At 33.6% G+C, this 20,788-nt stretch overlaps 1 protein-coding gene across 1 annotated transcript; it reads left to right on the top strand.

The window, feature by feature from the left end:
- Window positions 1-18,304: 18,304 nt before the first annotated feature.
- Window positions 18,305-18,948, top strand: LOC133029124 (myb family transcription factor PHL7-like). Its single transcript, XM_061101596.1, has 2 exons — window positions 18,305-18,454; window positions 18,553-18,948. Exons 1-2 carry the CDS (start codon window positions 18,313-18,315, stop codon window positions 18,648-18,650), a joined length of 240 nt encoding a protein of 79 aa, XP_060957579.1. The 5' UTR covers window positions 18,305-18,312; the 3' UTR covers window positions 18,651-18,948.
- Window positions 18,949-20,788: the final 1,840 nt, after the last annotated feature.

Raw genomic sequence — 20,788 nt, 5'->3', positions numbered from 1 at the left:
TATAGAGTATATATAGATGTGATTTGCTTTCTTCTAAAGCCTACTACTGGTTCAGTGGTTCTCAGCTTTTTTTTCTTTTTTTTTCTTTTTTTTTTTTTTTTTATTGTTGACCAAAAAAAAAAATCAATAACAGGAGTGACTGCATAATCAATTTAAGGTAATTAATTTCTTATCTCAATTTGGTGTAATTCTTTATTTTTTAGATACATATTCTTTACTCTTTAAACACTACTGTCATATAGTATTAGGTAGGTCCTAAAAGTTATTATATATGTATATATACATTATATATATAAAAAAACTTGTTTTCAAATTGTATTGATCAAGATCTCAATTGTTATTTTTCCTTTCCTGCTATAATTTATGAAACAATTTCCATAAAAAAATAGTGAACCTAAACATTATTATTAAAAAAACTTTTTATCGGAATATTGTATATATATCATAACCATAATATGTTATGATATATATATTTATGTACATATTTTTTAAAATTATTGTTAAAAAGATGTATATTGTATATATATCATAACATTAATATTATTATTAGAAAAATTCTTAGATTAGATTTGCTCTCTAATTATATTAAGTCTTATATCATAACATTTCTATGTATTTATTTTGTGGAGGGACAATGAGCAATTACACAAGCAGCCATGTTTGCATTGCAAATCGATAGTAATGCTTAACTTGATTTAATATTTACATCATGAACCAAATCTCCTAATATTGAGTGTGTGGTGGAACTTTTAAGAATATAGAACAATTCTTTCACATTCAGTTTAACAAAATATTTTAAGTATCAAAATACTTCTTTAATTGAGGGCAACTATATAATTTTGATAAGAAAGTTTCTCTCGAAGAATTACTAATATTTATTTATTTATTTATTTATTTATTTATTTATTTTTTTTAATTTGGAGTTTACTCTCCCTCCAGCTCCCATTCCCTCCAAAAATCCTCCTCCCAACCAAACATAGAGTAAGGATAACTTTAATGATGAAACTTAAATTTGGTGTTGAACAATACCATAAGGGGTAAACAGGGTCCATTCTAGGCTAAGGCAGGCTAGACCCGCGCCTAGGGCCAACTCCTATTAGGGGTCCAAGTGAAAAAAAAACCTTTTGATAAATATATATATATTTTTAATAATTTTTAAAAATATCATTTGTCATTATGAAAAGGGCCAAAAAATTTATTTTTGAGTTAATTTCACAAATGCACAAAAACAACAAAAAAATAACAAAAATACGGTTTCACAAAATTTTAAACATTTTCACGACTTTTTTGATTTTATTTACATAAAATACGGTCTTTTTATGTTGAAATTTTGTTCATTTGTTGTTAATTTTTTGTTATATGTATGTTATTTTTTGTTGTTTTTTTGTTGTTATTTTCATGTTACTTTTATGTTGTTTTCTTATTGATTTTATGTTGGTTTCGTGTTATTTTTTAAAAAATCGTAAAAATATAAAAAAATATTCTTTGAACGTAAAAATGTAAATATTTTACAAAAAATGGTGTCTTATGTAATTATTCCTTTATTTTTTCTAATACCCAAATTAAGTCAGGGCCAACCTTGGGGTAAACTTAAATTTAGTGTAAAACAGTAGCTTGATGAGCCTTTAAAAGCTTTCTTAAGCTACTTCAACACATCAACAACTATAGGTTAAAATTTGAATGATAATATTCAGTTTGTAGTTCTACAACCAAGAATCATTGCAGGAGAGGAGCTGTGGGAAGATTTACAAGGAATACCTATAAGATCAATAAACGTTTCAATGAACGAGCTCAAATTTATATTTAAAAAGAGGAATCAAGAGTGGAACTAAAGTTGTTAAAACCTATTCCCCATACTAATGCTGCAATACTGAGTGCGAGCAATACCACAACTAACACAACAACGACGGTCTGAAATGAACTAGCAGAGACAACTGAATCAAATAGAAAAGGAAAAGTAACTCGTAAAACTTGTCAAAGGGCAAGAAAATTAATATAAAAAGCGTGAAAAATATGTGCCAATCTATTCAGTTTACACTGAATTGAATAAAACTCATAAAAATATTTTTTGGCCAACAAAATGTTAGTCCAAAATAGGTTTCCAAGAGAGGTGAATTAGGACTAAACATCGACAGGTTTACTGGGTTTCAAGTTTCAAAAGTAGTACCTGTACCTGCCCGTGAAATGGGCGGGTTGGTTGGGTTCGCGGGTCATAGGTTGAACAGTCAACTCTTTTTTTCTTTCTTTTTTTTTTTTTAAAAAAAATCTAAATTCTATATGATTATTTCTTTATATTAAATTAAACATATAACACCATAATCTATATTCTTTATATTAAAATAATTAAAAAACATTAGTTTCAGATCTAAAATATAAAAGTCAATCTAAAATCTAACAAGTCATTCATCAAATTTCATGTCCATAACCATAATGTCTAAAGTAATAACTAAAGTCTAGTCGATAATATTACTTTTTTTTTTTTTGACAAAATGAGAAAATTTCATTAATTTAAATCGTTCATCAATACAGAAATGAACTCCGCGGGAGCATTACTCTCGCGTAAAATACGATCAGCTATAAAACAAGTAGATCTCGCTAGAAAGTGAGCTCCATTGTTTGCAGACCGTTTAACAAACTTTAAAGAAATAAACTTATGCTTCAACTCAATTAACAAATCCTTGCACTTAGAAACAACTCTACCAAAGTAAGAATCCATGGTGGAAGAGCTACGAATGGACTGTATAGCAACTAGGCAATCGGATTCGACTTCAACATCCCTCCAGCCCTGCTGCTTTATCCAACTCAGGGCTTCAAGAATACCCACTGCTTCTGCAATTTCAGGCTTGACAGCACCCTGACGACAAGATGCCTGAGCCTCCACCAGTCGGCCAGCATGATCTCGAGCTACACATGAGTAGCTGTAGCGAGTAGTTGATTCAAAGATCGCAACGTCCGTGTTAATCTTAATCGTGTTTTCCTTAGGTACTTGCCAATGCTCATTGCCATCTTCAGAGTTCATCAACCCAAAAGAAGGATCAAATTGTCTATCTTGAGCATAGATCCATTGATTAAGAGTAGTCCTAGTTAACACTAAAACATCTGCAACTTCTACACTTTTTTGATTCCAAACCAAGCTATTCCGACTTTTCCAAAGCGACCAACAAAGCATACTAATCAAATACCTGTCATGGCCACTCCATTTTTCAAACATTTGAAGAAGCCAATCGGCAAAAGAGCCTTGCATAGACCCCGGATCCCCAACATTTAAGCCTGCCCAGCATGCTTGTGAAAATGGACATAACACCAAGACATGGTTTATGGTTTCATGATCAGCTAGACAAAAAGGACATTTATCATCAATGGGGACATGTTTTATTTTCAGCTGGGTTTTAGTGGGTAAGCAATTTGTGGAGGCTTGCCATAAGAAGTTTTTCACCTTCGGAGGGACTTTCAAATTCCACAATTTCCTCCAAAAACCAGAGTTGGCTGTTGTACCCGTGTGTCCTTGGATATCCTGCAGCACTTTATAAGCACTCTTGACCGAGTAATGGCCAAGTTTTTCATTCCTCCAATACCAAGCATCTGCATCTTCAATATGAAGGGGAATAGTAACAATTAAATTGATGTCCCTGTCAATGAAGATGTCTTGCAAAATTTCCAAATCCCACTGCCTATTACCCACTTGCATCAGTTGGGAAACAGATTTCCCCTTCAACGATTCACTTACAGTATGTACAAACGGGTCCTCTTCATCAGGCAGCCAAGGATCTTGCAGAATATCAATTGCAGAACCAGACCCCACCCTTAGAGCAGCACCCTGTTTAATCAAAGGGAGAGCTTCCATCATACTCCGCCAAATAAAACTTGGATTCCCTCCTATCTCAGCAGCCAAGAAAGAGCAATTAGGGAAGTACCTAGCCTTGTATATTTTACTCACAAGAGAATTAGGATACGATAATAACCGCCATGCTTGTTTTCCCAAAAGAGCCACATTGAAGTCATAAAGGCTACGAAACCCAAGTCCTCCATGAGATTTTGGCTTACACATCCTCTCCCAACTCATCCAATGAATACTCTTATCTTTTTTATTGTTGGACTGCCACCAGAACTTGCACATGATACGCTCCATTTCCTTGCTTGTTTCGGCTGGTAGCAAAAAAACACTCATTGCATAGTTCGGTAGAGCTTGTGCAACCGTCTTCAAAAGCACCTCCTTACCAGCTTTGGATAATAGTTTTCCTTTCCAACTTTGCACCCGTTTCTGAACACGTTCTTTCAAGTATCCGAGGATAGCAGTTTTCTTACGCCCAATGATATTCGGAAGACCCAAGTAAGTTGTGTTATCATCAGCCTCATGAATCCCCAAGTCGCCACATATAGCATCTCTAATACCCACCTGAGTATTACGACTAAAGAATATAGAAGACTTGTCGTAATTTATTTTCTGACCCGAAGCTCTTTCAAAAGTGTTCAACAATTGCAAAACATTGTAGGACTCCTCTTCATTAGCTCTACAGAAAATATAACTATCATCAGCGAAGAAAATGTGGGAAACAATCGGTGCGCCACGAGCCACTTTAATGCCACGAATGAGATGTCTCTGTTCATAATGTCTGATAAGAGCAGAAAGGCCTTCAGTACAGATTATAAACAAGTAGGAGGATAACGGATCGCCTTGGCGTAGGCCACGACCTGGAATGATGTTCCCAAACTCTTTACCAGCATGACTGACTTGGTATTTAGCAGTAGAAACACATGCCATGAATAACTTAACCATATGATCATCAAATCCCATCCTTTGAAGTATAGCTTGTAAATAACCCCACTCAACTCTGTCATAAGCCTTACTCATATCAAGCTTCATGGCCATGACTCCATTCTTACCCGAACTTTTGCGCTTCATGTAGTGCATAATCTCAAAAGAGACCATTATGTTATCAGTAATCAATCGGCCAGGAATAAAAGCACTTTGGTTCTCCGATATTACACAATACAGAACTTTTTTCAACCTATTAGCCAATACTTTGGAGACAATTTTGTAGAGCACATTACACAGCGATATAGGACGAAGATCGAGCATGGATTTTGGGTTCTTCTTCTTCGGAACAAGAACAATATTTGTATTGGGGAGGTTTGCTTCGAAAATACCAGTAGCAAAAAAATCAGTCACCAATTTCACAACATCCTTACCAACAATGCCCCAGAATTTTTGGTAAAAACCAGGACTCATTCCATCTGGCCCCGGAGATTTATCAGGGTGCATCTGGAAGAGTGCATCTTGCACCTCCTTGTCGTCAATTGGAGCGAGCATTTGTTCATTCTGCAACTGAGATATAGTTCTTGGAATACAATCAACAACATCATCCCATTGTGTGATAGAAGGAGTAAAAAGATTTTGAAAGTAAGAAATCATAACCTCTTGAATTCCACTCTCCCAATCTATTACTTGGCCGAATTCATTCTGAATAGAACGGATATGGTTGTTGCGCCGCCTGGTTTTTGCTACAGCATGAAAGTATTTTGAATTTTGATCCCCTTCTTTTAGCCATAGTTGTTTTGACCTTTGACGCCAAAAAACCTCATTCTGAGTAAGAGTTTCAAACAAGTGCTTCTTTTCTTCTTGATACATTTGAATAGAGCATTCATCCCTTCTTCTTTTCAAGCTTTTTAACTTCTTTTTACTGGCTGCTATACGCTGCTGAAAGTTGCCAGTGATGTCCTTACCCCATTCGGCCAAAACAGTAGAGCAATGAGTAATTTTTGAAGTCAAAGGTTGATCATTAGTAGAAGACCAAGCAGATTCCACGATCGTACGACACATAGGTTCACGGAGCCAAGCATTTTCAAACTTGAACTTCCTTCTTGTGGCAGCAACAGTTCGCATAATCGGGTCAAGAAACAATGGAGAATGATCAGAAGTGGAAATCTCATAGTTGACAAGTTTAGCATCTTGAAAATTGTCCATCCAAGTGGGAGAGACTAGTGCACGATCTAGCCGTATTTCAATACAATTGGCAGTCCCCTTACCACGCTCCCATGTATACGGATACCCCTCCATATCCATATCAATCAAATTACAACTTGATAGGACATCTTGAAAACCTTGTAACAGCCAATTAGGATAAGGACGACCCCCTTTTTTAACGGTTTGACTGAGAACATTATTCATATCCCCAATGAGGCACCAAGGTAATGAAGAACGAAGAGAGAGATCATTTATCAGCTGCCAAGTTAAATGTCTTCTAGTGCGATCAGGTTCACCATATATACCAGTGAGACGGAATTCAGGCCAACCTTGAACCTTTATGACCATATCAATATGATTATGATCATAAGATTGAAGAAACGCCTCTTCCTGAAATCTCCAAAGAAAAGCAATACCACCGCTTCGACCTTGAACTTCCGCAGTAATCATTCCTTCAAAGCCTATGGCATGTTTGAACCGTTCCACTTTTTCTTTTTTGCACAACGTTTCACAAAGAAAAATAAAATTGGGTCTCTTCTGGATAACAATATCCTTAAGGAATTGAACAGTCCATGGGGTCCCAAGCCCACGACAATTCCAGCTCAATATGCTCATAATCCTTGGCGGGCCCGTGCACCGAGACCCGCCCCATTCGAGTTTTTTGGGCTACTGATATTGTCTTGTTCCATACTAACTTGATCATTATCATCATCAGTTTCTGGGCCCAACTCAGTATTAGAGCCCAAACCATTAACCTGATCCATTTCATCTATAGTCCTATGCTTCTTATTCTCCACCAAAATAGGCCCTTTTTTTTTTTATTACTGGAGCCTTATTTACCATATCAGTCATTATTGTTCCAGCTATAGGATTAGAATGAGAAAAATGTGGGTCAACTGAATCAGCGATTATGATACCTTTGCCACGATTTGTGGAGAAAACATTAGCACCCTGGAATTCGGTGGTGATTGATGCGCCTTCAATGCCCTGAAATCCACCATGATTCTCTCCTCCACCAGTCCTCCTTGCCGTATCACCGTGACCACCATTTCTCAGCCACTGCTCCCCGATTAGTTTAGTCGATCTCCGAAAAGGAGCCTTCATCCAATCTCCATATGGCTTTGTAATCTCATGCTCCGGTGTCTCGAATAGTTTGGGGCAAAATCGTTCCGAATGACCCAATATACCACAGATAAAACAAAAGGTGGGTATATTTTCATACTTGAATGTGATCCATATCCACTCTTTCCCAGTTTTACGAATACACATACGCCTTTTCAGAGGCTTAGCGAGGTCAATGGTGACCCTAATCCTCATGTAATCACGCCATACACCCAAAAAATTCTTGGGACAAGCATCCACAAACACTCCCACATAATTGCCAACAGCCTTTAACACAGTTGAAGTCATAAAACCAGTTTTTAGATCATGTAATTGAACCCATACATCCAGAGTGTTTAGAGTCAAACATCGTGGATTCGACTCTTCTTTCATACGAGAGATGATCAAAGCCTTCCTATTGAAATACCAAGGACTACCAGCCACAACACGTTTGATGTCTATTTCGTGGTAAAATTGAAATAGGAAGCGATTAACATCAAGCTTCTTAATGTAAACTCCCTTTCCTGGTTTCCATAATGCCGCCAGAGTTTGCTGCATAGATGGGAAATCGATCGCACCAGTTGAGATGAAACGACCCACCAGACACAGTCTCCAATCATACACGAACTCATCCTCTCCCCCTTCACCAAGATCCTGTAGCACAAGCCCTTCCTCTAACTCTTCTTCGATGACTAATTCTTCCATAATATGAGAAGGATTACTCGATGAAGCCATTAGAAACAAAACGACAAGAAAACACTTTTTAGAAAATACCAATGAAACAGAGAGAAAACAAACAAACCATGACAGATGTCAAGACTAAGATAGCATCTACAAAAAAGTATTTATAAATTTAATGTCCATGCTTATAAATGCTTATATTTATAAAATAAATATTTATAATGGCTTGGCTCTCTAAACTTCAAACTTTCCTTTAGGGCCTTAGGCTTAGGCTTTGGCTCATCTCTTTATGTCATGACATCATTTGTATTTCAAAGTTTCACATCTTTTTAATCAAAAATTAAAGAATTAAAACCTTAAGTAAATATATTTTAATAAATATTTACTTAATTAATAATACTTATTTCTTACTATTAAAATCCTCTAACTGAAGCTGATTACACTAATAAATTAGAAGTGCCTGAGGTAGTGGTGGTGGTATCGGTAGTAGAGAGAGTAGTATCATCTATTTTTAATAACAAAGCTATTAGTATAAATATTAATAGAACTTAATTAAATAATTATAATCTATATAAAATATAAAATATAAAATTATAGAATATTATTATACTAATAACAATGTTTTCTATTGTCGATAGATCTAGTTTTTCATTTTTATATTCATGAACAACTATAGGTTAATGTGATTGACTCCACTAATTTTTCAAACATAACATAGCCTCCAAAATTGTCGAACTCAATGAGCTCTTAAAAGGATTTAAAATACACCCTCCAGTGGAGAAAACCACCTCAGAAGCAACAATAGTAATTGGAACAACTAAGATGTCACAAGCAATTTTTAGATTTTTCATAAGTGAGAAATGCGTTGAAAAAACATGTGTAAGAATAAATATATGCATATAAGTTTTAACATCAAAATACAACAACCTAGTTGGCCATCAAAACTAGGCAACAATTTCTAAATTCAAACTATAAAATTAAAACTTCATCAATAAAAATGATATCACGAAGATTGTGTTGGATTTCAAACCACATTCTTAATGTTGCTCAAGAAAAACAAAAATTAAAATAATAAACTAAGCCCCCTGGTTAGGAGACTTAGATGCAATATCCTTGACTTCAATTGCACCTTCCTCTTCCTTAGCATCCAACTCCTACTTGAACTCCTGAGCTTTCCTGGCCTTTTCCTCTCCCTCATCTTCTCAAAAGTCCTAATGCTGTCCTTGACATGAGGCTCCAAGAAGGACGTATTCATGGTTTTTTCCTTCTACCAGATTCTATAAAGAGACAACTAGGCCATTTCGTTAACCTTCTTTGGGTATCCTCCTCGTGGGAAGCTAAATCCTTTCCTGCTTTCTCCTTCTTGGCGAGCAAATTCTTCTTTAGCTCTTCAATTTTGACCTTGACTTTTTCCTTCAACTGTTTTATTTTAGTTGTTTTTGCTTATAGAAAAGTAATCCTTTCCAAGGTAGAATCCTGCTCAATTATTATAAGGTCGTAACATTCATCATTTCTCTTGCACTATGTGATTCATTCGAGATAGGTTTTTGATGTGATTAGTGAACTCTTGGCGAGCGAATGATTTAACAAAGACAAAAGCAACATGACTTACGAGGTTTTTGAAAAGTGGTATAAGCACACGGATTGAATTGATCTTTGAACTCTTTTTTGTTAGAAAGACCAACAATGATCTTATGTTCATTAGAATAGATTCCTAGATAAAAGAACCCCCTAGAACAATTCTTCCTCCCTAGATTCACTTTTAGAGTATACAAATAAGTGATCTCATATGGCGACGGTCCTTCCCATCACATCACGTGGTAAAGAGACATCAAACAAGACAAAATCTTATACCCATTTGGGATTAATTAAAATGGGGAAATGGTCACATAGTTACAATAAACTTTCATATAATCCTTTAGTGGAAGGATTTCCATAGCCTTAATGTGTTCTACAATCTAAGCCCCAACTTTGGAAGAGTCGCTCGTGCTACACTCAACATCCTCATTAAAACAGTTTGGAGGGTAGCAACTCTTCTCGTCAAGTTGTACAAATCGACACACAAAACTGTTTCCTTGCTTTATGTCACACAACATTATTAAAGGCCTGACGCATAGGCCAATAGAAGTTATCTTAGACTTAAAAAATTTAGCCTTAAATTTTACAGTAGGGTCTTGGAGTAACCTAGGCTTAAAAGCTCTAGGAGGAGCCATTATCTGAAAATTTAAGGCACCTGGTGAATAAAGAACATTAACGGAAAGTAAAAGTAAAGGTTTGGCTAAGGGGTTTTTAAGCAGTTGATACAAGTTAGGCCAAGTTGCATCTCATAAATAACGAGGTCTATCCTCAATAATTTCATTTATGAAATATTTATAACGAGCAGATACATCTGTGTGATTTAAACAATCAATATGGTCCCTAATTCGCTCATCATTATCGAAAAGTTTTGTTTTAAAATTTTGGGTTTGGTTCAATGGGTAAAACAAGTAAATATCCAATTTCTTATTCTAGAAAGTTTGGATATTCACACTTGGAATTAGATAAAAGCATTTTCTTTTATAAAAAATATCGTAAGATTCTTTAAAAATTCAAGAGCTAAACTTTAGAGTGACCAAAACTGAGAAATGATATACATACAAAGTTTCAAAGGAGAAAGGACTTCGATAATTACCAGTTTTTCGAATACATGGCATTCTAGATGAATTTCTCACCAAAAATCTACGATATCAAGGGTCTGGTATGTACCACGATCTGGGTATCAAAAAAATAATTACTATCATTCGAAGGAAATATAATAGAGATAGAGAGGGCATTCATCAGGAAAGGAGATATTGGGTTTTTCATATTTACTCTAAGCTTGCTCTGGTCGTGAAAATAGCAAAAGTGACGATGAAGAGTAAATATGACTGGTTATAATCGCCTCATGGGCACTATTCGATTGTAATAATAATAATTAATCAACGGTAATTAACCCATAAATTAGTTGAAAAGACGACATTAATTGCATGCAGAGATTTTTCTCAAAAAAATAAAATCGCCATAGTAAAACTTACTCAATATGCATAGAAAGTATTGTATAATCCCCTATTTATGATTAAAAAGTCCTTTCAAATTCAGAAATCACTTTTTAGGAGTCAATTATTATGCTTACATTTTGAGCAATAAAATACACAGGCCTATTTACACGACACGTATCCAAAAAAAATTATTAAATGATATCCTTGCAACAAAAAGACACATAACGTCTTCTTAGGATTAATTAATATTCAATGTTAAATGTGACGACATTCATATATGATCATGATAACATATCACAAATTAATTACGAAGATGTTAACCCCAAAATTTAGTAAGACTATGTTCCGAGATTATTTAAGCAAAGTGATTGCATGAATACAAGCATCTCAACAAGCTTGTTGGCTTGCAAACATCTTAAGATGCACAAGGATTTTTAGATCTCATTCTTAGCTTTTTGAAACATTTGAATAATCTAAATCAGATTAATATTCAAGGAATTATGCACAAAATACAAAAGGAAGCGTAAGGGCTTGCAAGTATTTCAACACCCCCAAACTTGCACCGGGCCATTCACATGAGAGAGGACGAGTGACGATGAGAGTGGATGAGAGGGTGAAAGTGGGCAAGAGGGTGAGAGCAAGTGAGGTGGTGGGATAAGGCAAGAGTGTGAGAGTGGGCGAGAGGGTGAGAGTGGGCAAGAGGGTGAGTGAGGATGAGAGTGGGCTAGAGGGTGAGTGAGGGTGAGAGGGTGAGAGTGGGCGAGAGGACCCAACTTTTGGAAAACACTCGCATGCAGTAGGTCACTCGCATGCAACAGACCCCTCGCATGCAGTAGGCCACTCACATGCAGTAGGCCCTTTGCATGTACATGACCACTCGCATGGAGCACACCACTCGCATGCATTAGGCCACTCACATGCATCAAGCCACTCACATGCAGTAGGCCACTCACATGTATCATTCCACTTGCACGAAGCAAGCCACTCGCATGTGTTAGAATCTCAATGCATGAATGCATGTTTCTTAGCCTCACCAACCCTATCAGGACATTGTATTAAATCATCACTCTCTCAATGAGGTAGCTGACATTTAGCATGTTGTGAGGGGAAGAAGCAAAACGACATCACACACGAGTACAACCATGCTTCAACTGTAACACATAAGCATGGGAAGAGAAGGAGTAGTAGAGGCATCTTACCTGTAAGCTCTGGTGGCCCGACATTGAGAATGCTGCAACCACTACTCCTGCCCCCAAGACCAAGTGACACTTGACATCAGTAAAAATTTCAAGACCACCTCCTGTAACTGTAGCTTGCAAGAACATGACGTCCTTCCCTAGAACTTGGGGGCCACTAGAGGATTAATATGTAAATGAGAACCAATAGGACTCACCTACAAATACTCCCTTTCTTAAATTTAAAAGTAGTTGGAAACTCTTTGTAAAAAATATCCTTGAATTGATAGTACAAGGAAGCTCATTTCCCACCATTATTGTTCTACAAATTTTCTTAAGTTATACTTTGATTTCATATATTTTCTCGCATTTTGATATATACTCAGAGTTTCTAGCCACAAGTATCATTTACGAGTTCTTACCGTCAACAATTTGGCATTGTTTTTCGGGAGCGACAAAGTTTAAAGTTTTGTTGATTCCTTGCTATTTCAATAACATTCGAAGATGCCAAAACCTTCTTGATGTCTACAAGGCATCAGAATCCCCGTGGACAATAAACAATTGGTCACTATCAAAGGAGACCCCCTACCTTACCCCTCCGGGCATCATCTAGGTGGAAACAACCAAAGCTTAGAAGATCAAACCATGAGAGATCGAGTTTCTTCAAAAACCCAAAGAGAAAACCAAATGAATTCTTAGAGGATGCCTCTGACATCACATGGCACGATGATGTCATCAGTAGCTAACCCCATTGATGAATTTATCTGACCATCTAGACAACCGTCTCCGGTATGATGCCTGTCGCCACCTGCTCTACAAGGCTTGGGCGTCTTAAGCAATAGTCTTAGAAAAGAGAACTTAATATAATTGGTGAGCTCAGGCTCCTGAATTTGTTTCTATGAAGAGGAGATAAACAACCTCCATTGGAAGAACCAGAGGTTAGAGACCATGGTGGCCGGTTTGTAAAAGGTGTTGAGTGGCATACTCGGTAAAACCCAAGTATCGCTCTCCAAGTGCGAAAGCAAACTAAAAGAGATATAAGAATCCATTGCACGTGTTAATGGAGGGAAATTTATGCTCCTACTAATGGTTTCCCTCAAGATAGCTGTAGATCATACATTTCGTTAGACAGATGTCCTACAGGTCAGCAGAGACTGCCCGAGCTAATCCTCCCTTGAAAGGTCACACCGAGGGAAACACACCATAAAGTTGAGAAGAAACTTCATCTAAAAAGTTTCACGCTAGGTGAAACCTCACTTATGGCTTCCTTCTAAGAGGAAAGCAAATGTAAGGTGGTATTCCTAAACTATATTGAGAAATCAAAGACAGACGAAATGAGAGAGGTACCTCAAGCACCTCCCATGCAAACAATGAAGAGGTTCAAAGTTCCACCTACTAATCTCCGAGGGAGAATGAGGGAAAAAACGAAGGAGCTGAAAGTGGAAATGCCAGACCTATGCTGAAGAATAGCAGTCGCCTCAAGAGGAAGCTTGAATGATGATGAAGAAGTTGATGAAGAATCTCATTTCTCAAGGGAGATTCAAGTAAAACTACTTCCACCTAACTTCAAAGAGCCACAAATGACACCATATGATGGTACTACTGACATGAAGTACCATCTCAACATTTTTAATGAACTGATGAGGATGAAAAAGTCTCTAACAAAGCTAGATGCCAATGCTTCATGGTCACGTCAAAAGGAACTATGTACAAGTATTTTAATCAACCAGAACTAGGAACAATCACACCTTGGAAGCAATTCTCAAAAGATTTCGTCCAACAACATCAAGCTGCATGCGATGACATCATGCCCATCATAAGCATCACCAATGTGAGGCAAGGAGAATAAGAATGTTTGAGAAACTACATTCGACGCTTCAACGCTGAAGTTACAAAAATAGAGAAGGAATCAAAAGATGAACTCAAGATGGCCATAGCTGTAGGAATACGCCCCAAGAGCAAAATATGGGGAAACATGCTGAAAGATGAGTTGAACAATCTTGATGACTTATATGAAAGAATGAAAAAGTATATTTCTGTGGAAGAAGGTAACCGAGACTTAGAAGACGACATGGGTGGAGACACATTGGAGAACTCATTGGACCTCTACAGGGTCTGTTAGGCGACATACCCTTGAACTTATCAATTGATACGCCTAAAAGACACCTTTATCCCTCAACCCATGGGTGCCAAATATCTAAGAAATTCTAAAAAGCGGAACTACCCCCTTCACCATAAACAATCAGAAAATATTCTTTAGGTTGGCTTCCTGAAGTATCTTATGCCGTTTAGTATGTCTTATTAAATCAAAGGGAACACTTAAGTTGACCTCCAGTCCTCTAGTAGTAGCAACTGCACCCAGGTACTTACATGTGGGTCTATCTTTATTAATGAAATATTTAATTTTCATCTTACATGCGATGCTCATCGCCCTCCACCCATACACTCTACTTGTTTACTATAATTGTCGATTGAAATTGCCAAAGTAACCAAAATGGTGGAACAATAAAATGTGTTGGGCGACGCCAACACAAACAATAACTACTTGCCAAAAAAGCCTCTTTAAGAATAGGATTAGCTACCCTTGCAGTCCAAGATAATAACAATGAGGAGGCACCAAATCTACCTTATGAAAATAATCCTAGAATGACTTGAGTTGGCTAGCCAAAAATGGTCTTAAATAGACGCTTGTAAAAATAGTACTATGGCTAAAAATGAGAAGGACGCTTGTCAATCAAAAATTATAAGCTAATAAGAGGATAACTAGCTCACAGGGCCGATACGTCCTTATCCATACCAACACATAAGAGGATGACTGGCCCATAGGGTCGATGCATCCTTAGTCGTCAAGCACTAACAAATATTCAAAAGCGGGGCATGAATGTAGAGAATGATGAAAAAGGTTGAGCAAAGTTTAAAGGAAAAAAAAGCTCCCTAAGCACCCAATGGGTAACAAAGAAGAGGTTGAAACTGCTCTAAGAGTCAATACTTCCTTAATGAAAAGATTACAACCATCAGAAGGTCGAGAAGATTCAAGGAACTAACGTCTCCCTTAAATTCCAAAATTAAGGTTAAGAAGGTACGACGAACCAACATTGCCCTCATGTAATAATAATAATATTAATAATAATAATTAATATGCCAATCTCAGTAAAGAAGCCTTAAGCACCGTCTCGTCCATGTCCACAAGAGAAACTAGGCAACGAGGCTCACACCTGCGCTTTCCGCAAGACCCTAAATAGAGGTCTTCAACTCCTTATGATCTAGGACCCCAAGGAAAAGTTTCACCGTCTCAAAAGTTTAGGACCCCAAAAGAAAAATCTTCTTATGTCAAGACATGAATAAGAAGACTAGCATAAAAAAGCTTACAAGAGCACTTGAAAATACTCTTATGAACTCAGGAGCAAATGTTAATCCTAAAAATTAGTAAGGTTTCGAGATTAGCCAAGAAAAGTAAATGCATTACGACAAGCATCTTGGAAAGCTTGTTGGCTTGCAAACATCTTGGGAAGCACAAGAATTTATAGATCTTTTTATCCAAATTAGATTAATATTTAGGGAATTATGCTCAAATATGAAAGGAAGTGCAAGGGCTTGCAAGCATTTGCACTCTCAAGCTTGCATCGAGCCACTCACACGTAATCTGACGAGTGAGCATGCGTGAGAGTGTGAGAGCAGGCGAGAGGGTGAGAGCAGGTGAGAGGGTGAGTGAGGATGAGAGTGGGTGAGAGGGTGAGAGAAGGCATATATCTTTCCATCATTTTATTCTGTGAAGTGTCACTGTGAACCGAACAGTTCGATAAAAGCCTATTGAAGATTCAAATAGTAAATAAATAATTATTCATTTTATTACAAATAAGAGCACTTACATACAAATTGTTCTTACATTTTAGTAGATATATGAAACGTGGGGAATGTTTACGTTTCATAACTGTTATTTAAATAAGATAAAAAATAACTACTATGTCTCCCATTCTTATAAATAGCAATAATCACGTTGTTTAAAGGACGAGCAATTTTTCAACTTAGAGGAAATTCTGTCAAATTATATATATAACGAAAAAAAAAATTTAAAAATAAGAATGACTCATGGAGTATGTAGATTTTAATTACAAAATCACGCAAAAAATTCATCTTTCATATTAAATATATAATAAAATATATATTTTCTATACATTAGACATTCAATACAGATCATTAATTATCATGTCTCATTTATGTTAACAAAATTTTAGGCTAATATATATTATTGTTCATATATATAATATATGTAATATATATGTATATTTTTTGAATTTTTTTTATATATATTGTTGAATTTTATTAGGTTAATTTTTATTTTTTATTTTGATAATGATAATAGTGTAAATTGTATCATATTATATTAATTTTTGCGATTTAATTAAAGTCTTGTAGTGTGATTGCGGTTTAAAAAATTATAAAAACTACATACACAAGTTAATTTGAAAAAAAAAATATTGGTCATAATCCACACCACCTATCAAGGCTGGCGCCCCTGAGGTGAGACGAAGGAGGCGGCCGCCTTATAGGCCCCGCACCGCTCATGCCCTATTTTGAAAACAAAATAAAATATAGTTAGTAATAAAATAAATAATGTCAAATATGTGTTGTAGCCTAGTGATAATTTGATTAGTTTACCAAGTAAGAGATTGAGAGTTAAAACCCGAATAGCCTCACATTTTCATTGGGCTCCAATTTTTAATTTTGTCTAAGACCCAAATTAACATAAAGTCACCTATAATAACAACCCTATGACAAAAGAATTTTTAAATGCCCTAGTAAAAGTCATAATAGGTGTGCCAAATTTTTCGGAAGGTAGAAAGTTAAAGAGCTTATTTAATGTAAAGCTAAATCATAGCTTTAAACTATTTAAGAAGTATCCGTATAAGTCAAAATGTGTGCTTAAAATATTTAACAATGTGTTGATAATAAACATTTTTTAATTTATAATTGGGCTAATTAATAGCCAAACACCTTAGTTCACCCTAATCATGCGCGCTCCTCCACTAATGAATAATTAATTTTCACATAATATGGATTTTTTTTTTGAAAGGGACATAATATGGACTTTCAAATAATTAATATATTGCAATGTCACCTTTTCAATTTTTTTTTAATACATGAATATAATAATAGAAAAATTACAAATAAAGTGATCTGATTCCTATAAAGATTAATGATCGATATATCAATAATGCCAATATATATTATCACTTTTTGCGTGAAATTTATATTTAACGTGTATCTAAATTAATGATGTATCAATTATATATAATTATCTGTACTACAAATTAAAAAAGAATGAAATCTTTTTAGTCACTATAAACTTTTTATGACTAGATGTGATTTTTAATCCCAACAAAAAATTATATTGTGATTAAAATATAGTATTTGAATACAAGTTGTCGCTAATTAATTTTACTTATAATATTGTGACTAAAAACACATTTAGTCACAACAAATTGTGATTATTGTGACTAATAATACTTCTAGTTACGAACTTTTTAATTACAATGTAAGAATAATAATTTATAATTAATCACAATTTTTTTACTTTTAGTCACAAATTTTTTTGTGACTAAAAATAAATTTTTTTGTAGTATTGGTCAATATATTTAATAATCAAATAAAATTTTATTTATTTATATATCTAGTAATAATAAATTTGTTTTACTTTAATTGTCTCTTGTATAAATATAAAAACATGAACCAGTTGGGTCGGCTTAGAATTTTTAATTATTTAGTTTCGAACCCTTTATATTCACAATTTTGTTTGTAGTCATCATAACTTATTAGCTAGCTACAGATATAATTGATCTTTCTCTTTCCTAGTTCCAATCGAAATAACATAGAAAATAAATCAAAATTTCCTCAAACTATATATAATTACAAAAATGTATAAATTTGAGTTTAGAAAATATATTAACAATAATTGTATTTAAAGACTATTCTTCTTAATTATGACAGGTAATTATTCTTTGTTGTAATATTTATTGACAAAGATTTAAGATTGTTATTACTAATATTATTAATGGTAATTTTTTTGAGTAATATATATAAAATAAGTATTAGTTAACTTGGTTTACTCCGACAGCTAAAGACAAATCTTGGCATCTAAATTACGTATCTACAATTACACAACATATACACAAATACCATAGTGTATATCGCAACTGTTTTATAATTTAATTAATTTATTATTTTTTAATATGAAATTTGTTTTGAGCTGTAATTTATATGAGATAATCACATATTTGTGTATATTAGCTAGGTTATTATTAATTTATTTATATATATATTGGTATAGCTAGGGTTTCCATGTATATATATTATGTATAGTTGAAATTAATATATGTATGTAGAGAATATGGGTTGGAATAATAATGATAATAATGGGTCATCATCTTCATCAGATGGGAAAGAACGTCTTCGTTGGACACAAGATCTCCATGATCGCTTTGTTAACGCTGTCACTAAGCTTGGCGGTCCTGACAGTTAGTATATATATATATATTATATATGATATATATGTGTATTTATATGTGTCTTATAATATATATGTATGTATGACTATTTCATGCATATAATACAGGGGCAACACCGAAGGGTATATTGAAGGCTATGGGGGTTTCTGGGTTGACCATTTACCATGTTAAAAGTCACTTACAGGTTCTCTCTCTTTTTCTATAATATATATACTGTATATTTATATATGTGTATGTATATGTTTGTACTAGTTAGGAATTAATCAACTCATATATATATTACCGTGTGTCGTTTTGTGTATAAAAATTATTCCATTCACCAAAATTTCTATATGCGTACATATGTATATATGTATGTATAATATGTGTATATATAACAGTATATTACTACAGTTGATACACACATATGTATTATGATCAATTTACTTTATTCTTGATCTAGAAATCAATATAATTAAAATAATTTTTTCCTTTTGTTAAAATAAAAAAGCTTTTGCAATTACGTACGTACGTACGGAAAATATACAAAGTAGGGTTTTTTTTCTCTTATTATATGGAAGTAGTAGATTATATTAGGTGGTAATTTGTTTTGGAAATATAAGCATTACTATTTGACATACCATACTAATATAATATTTAATAATTATTAGCTAGCATTTCTCTAGAAAACATTATACCTTCAATTCCAATTATATACGTATATATATATATTTATATAATACAACATTATTTGTACTTGATGGTACTAGCTACCGTTAATTCCAATATTTGGAAAAAAGACATCATCATCATCATCACTACATGCTTAATTTAGGTTTTTCGGCTAAGAGCATTTTCAATACTATTTCTTATTTTATTCTTTTAACTATTATAACTAATTAAAAGTTAAAATAGAGTCATTTTAATTGTTTTTCTCTAATTATACTCTTTACTTAGTTACTAATATTAATGATTTTAATAATCTTTTATAATTTGAATTTATTAACTATAAATTAATTTTATAAAATAATGAAAAAATAATAGTGTTTTGGATTATTAAGATACACTACTAATTAAAAAAGCTTAACCAAAAAGTAAAAAACCTACCAAAACCATTTTTTGTATGTTGGGGTTCATTAATTTTTTCAAATCTCACCTCTTTAAAAAAGGATAGTATAAAGTATAGTGATTACATATATTTATTAATATTATTATTTCAACCAAATAAACAAAGTATTATTGTGATATTATTGAACGTATATTAATTATCTCATTGTTATTATTTCAGAAGTATAGGATGGCAAACTTTATTCCAGAATCGAATAACAGTAAGTGTGAAATATATTTATTTTTAATTTTTAACAGTTAGAAAGAACTTCCACGTGTAGAAAATGATTAGTACGTAGTACTCTATTAATTATATGCATTCTTATAAATAATTTTGAGATAAAAAAAAAGGTTATAGCTAGTTTTTTATTGTTTGAGCCTATCATCTAAAACTAATATTAATTTATATGTATATGTATTTGGCTCCAAATGTGTATGTACTACAGGAGGGAATAAGTTTGAGAAGAAAAACATTTCAGAAATGCTGCCAAATTTCACTGCAACATCGTGAGTCCTTATGTTACATCATTCTTTATAATAATATATATATATATTTATAATTATTATCATTTGTTTTGAAATAAAAATTAATGCTATATATATTTATATATATGTAGTGCTGCTCAGCTAAATGAAGCCCTAGAGATGCAGAAGCAAGTGCAAAGCCGACTTAGCCACCACCTTCAGGTATATATTATACATATATATATATATATTATTAATAGAGAAGTAGTTTGTATACACTAAAAATAAAAAATAAAAAATAAAAAATAAAATATGTAGCAGAAGATACAATAAATATCAAGTTTTGTGAATATAATTCTACAGTATATACTTGGTGATTCTTTTATAATCGATCATTGTGAATATATAATTGAAATTAATGGCTGTATTGAAAACGTTTTAACAAATATTTTAATATCTAAAATTATTGATATTTCTACCGTGCACTCATTTTCAACATCTAGAGACTTTTAATTTTAAATTTTTTTAAAATAAATTACAATAAAAAAAAGTGTTGTTCTCTATTTCAAATAAGTATATAATAAAAGAATTAAACATGGAACAAATTATTTAAACTTTATTTTAGTGCATGTATTAAATTATTTTAAATTTTTTAAAAATTTACAACAATATATATTATCATATAAAAAATTAACATTAAAATTATATATATATGTAGAAAATACAAAAAAGACTGCATCTATAGATCTTTTTCTATATATAACCATAAATTTTTGACCATATTATAATTAT

The sequence above is a fragment of the Cannabis sativa genome, chromosome 7 (assembly GCF_029168945.1).
Source record: "Cannabis sativa cultivar Pink pepper isolate KNU-18-1 chromosome 7, ASM2916894v1, whole genome shotgun sequence".
In the NCBI taxonomy this organism is placed as follows: domain Eukaryota; kingdom Viridiplantae; phylum Streptophyta; class Magnoliopsida; order Rosales; family Cannabaceae; genus Cannabis; species Cannabis sativa.
The sequence above is the reverse complement of the archived record's forward strand: the minus strand, read 5'-3'. Positions and strand labels throughout refer to the sequence as shown.

What these genes read in the sequence shown, in the direction of transcription:
- LOC133029124 (XM_061101596.1), top strand. Translation starts at nt 18,313, where the DNA reads ATGTATGTAGAGAATATGGGTTGGAATAATAATGATAATAATGGGTCA. An exon ending in TAAGCTTGGCGGTCCTGACA is followed by an intron (nt 18,455 to 18,552) that starts GTTAGTATATAT and finishes CATATAATACAG; the next exon opens with GGGCAACACCGAAGGGTATA.